Source organism: Penaeus vannamei, chromosome 31, assembly GCF_042767895.1.
Source record: "Penaeus vannamei isolate JL-2024 chromosome 31, ASM4276789v1, whole genome shotgun sequence".
NCBI classification, from domain to species: domain Eukaryota; kingdom Metazoa; phylum Arthropoda; class Malacostraca; order Decapoda; family Penaeidae; genus Penaeus; species Penaeus vannamei.
In genome coordinates, this window is record NC_091579.1 from 5,231,857 (window position 1) to 5,234,356 (window position 2,500).

General features: G+C 46.0%; 1 protein-coding gene across 1 annotated transcript in view; it reads left to right on the forward strand.

Moving 5' to 3' along the window:
* LOC113829072 (pregnancy zone protein-like) overlaps nt 1-2,500 on the forward strand; it is a 40,833-nt gene that overhangs the window by 36,918 nt on the left and 1,415 nt on the right. Inside the window, exons 21-24 of the mRNA XM_070143699.1 lie at nt 706-839; nt 1,293-1,400; nt 1,859-2,126; nt 2,379-2,500. The exon at nt 2,379-2,500 is cut by the window's right edge and continues 30 nt beyond it. Coding sequence (XP_069999800.1) covers nt 706-839; nt 1,293-1,400; nt 1,859-2,126; nt 2,379-2,500 — 632 coding nt within the window. The remainder of the gene's footprint in view (nt 1-705; nt 840-1,292; nt 1,401-1,858; nt 2,127-2,378) is intronic.

The following is a 2,500-nucleotide window of genomic DNA, read 5'->3' on the forward strand; positions in this document are numbered from 1 at the left end:
TATATATTTTTTTAGTGTGTGTATACAAAGACGAGTTTCTTATATAGGTAGGTTGATTGTACTAATGGGTTATTTGGACAGGTGAGTTATACGAATAGTTAGTATTCTTAAACAGACAGGTTACTTAGGCTGGTTATATACGTGTGGTTGTTTTAACGAATCCTAGAGGTATGCTGTTTCCACACACTAGTTGATTGCTTGTTTAGGCGAGTTGTTTGCTCTGCGTGGAAGTCTTATCCAAAATATGTAATAATACTTTTCAATAGCAATTATCCGTAATAATTAACAAATATATGTTTAGGTTACTTTCTATTTCGGGACGGTGAGGTGAAGGGAACTTTTGAAGTGAAATATGATTATTATTCAAAAACGTGTATCAGTTTAGATACACAGTAAATAAATAGATGTGTGATTGATCGATATAAAAAGAGAGAAAGCAAGAGAAATGTATCTTTATCTAGCTTTGAATAATTCCTTCTGTAAATTCATCTTTATAGATATATAATGAAGAAACACGAGGTAAACAAATAAGAAAGGAATGGTAGAACAGAATGTGACTTGCTTATAAAAACCTACTGGAAAGAAGGGTAGGGGGGGGGGCCATTAGGCAGAAAATATATCTTTAAATGAATTAGAAGCAAAACAAATAAACACGAGGAATAGTTAAGGAAAGGGATAAAGACGAGAGGTTTTTTTCCCGCGCAGGATACCAACGCGAGCTGCTGTACCGACGCAACGACAGCTCCTACAGCGCCTTCGGGAATGCCGATGACTCCGGCTCCACGTGGCTCACGGCCTTCGTCCTCAAGTCCTTCGCGCAGGCCCGGAGGTTCATCTCGGTGAGTGCCACTCCTCGGGGCGCTCTGCGAGGGGGGGAGGGAGGAGGGGGGGATTCGAGAGGCTTCGAGTCTGAGCTCCCGAAGCCCCCTTCGTTGCCCGGCAGAGGTTTGGGTTCGTTTGCGCGTCCAGATTGCATCGTGGGTTATTTCGTTGCATTATATATACATATATATATGTATATATATATATATATATATATATATATATATATATATATATATATATATATGTATGTATGTATATATATATATTTTTTTTTTCCCACGTCGTCGCATTATCTTAAAAGTAAATATAGAAAAGTATCTTCAACACGAAACCTTTAATCGTCCTCCTCATCAAATGTTTATATTTTTCACGTAATCGCATTATCTTAAAAAGTAAATATGTTAACGCATTCGCTTCCTCCCGAAACCTTTAACCGGCCTCCTCATCGAACGCGAAATGGCCGACAGGTGGACACGGAGAGCCTCGACCGGACGCGCCACTGGCTGAGCCTCTCCACCCGAGACCCGAGGGGCTGCATCGACCCCCGAGGGAAGATCTTCAGCAAAGGGCTTACGGTAAGGGAGCTGGTCTGCGTTCATTCTGCGTTCACTCTGCGTTCACTCTGCGTTCACTCTGCGTTCACTCTGCGCTCACTCTGCGTGGACGGGAGTGATGCGGCAGTTGCTGAGGTTTTACAGTGTGGGTTTTGTGTCGTGCAAGTGTACGAGTGTACTGTGTGTATATATATATATATTTTTTTCTTGTATTGTCTTGTGGTTGTTACATATATGATACTTCCGTGGGTGTTCTGCGGGAGTAATGCTTTGGTGTTGTATTCGGTGCATGTTTAATCTTGTGCTGTGTTTTGGATGCGGAGTTTGTTTTATACGAGTGGTTGTATAATAAGAGCAAGCCTTCTGTTATGGTGTTTGATGGATTTAACTGCAAGTTAAAGTAATACCTGCGCCATCTGCCGCCCAAGCGCCCGAGCCTTCCACATTCTCAGGAGCCCGTCTTTGCCCTCCTCCTGCAGGGCGGTCTCGCGGGCCGCAGCTCCACCGTCCCGCTGACCGCCTACGTGCTCACCGCCCTCCTCGAGGCCGGCGTCCCCATCAGCACGCCCATCGTGATGGACGCCGGCCGCTGCGTCCTGGCCGACTCCTCCAACGACATCTACACGCTGGCCCTGAAGGCCTACGCCCTCGCCCTGGCCAAGGACCCCAACGCCCAGCGCGTGATCCAGGACCTGCTGAGCCTGGCCGTCGTCGAGAACAACGCGCTGTACTGGAAGCTGCCCCAGGGTCAGGGTTGCCAACTCTCTTTAGATATATTCTTATTCGCTTTTCACCTTTCTTAGAGACCTTTAATCACAAAATACAAAAATGGAATTTTGGGAACAAGCCTATTGCAAATTAACCACAAGAACACTACATATGGGCCATTAGAACGTCACAAAGGAGGATATTTTATTAGAAAGTAAGCGTGGAAATGAAATGGTCACTGACACGAAATCCATTCCTTGCACCCTGCTCAACACGCAATCTCCGCAACAGGCAGCAGCAACGCCCTGGAGGTGGAAACGGCGGGCTATGCCATCCTGGCCCTGATGGCGCAGGACCCGCTGGCCAACACCCTCCAGGCCAGGAAGATCGTCAAGTGGATCACCTCGAAGAGG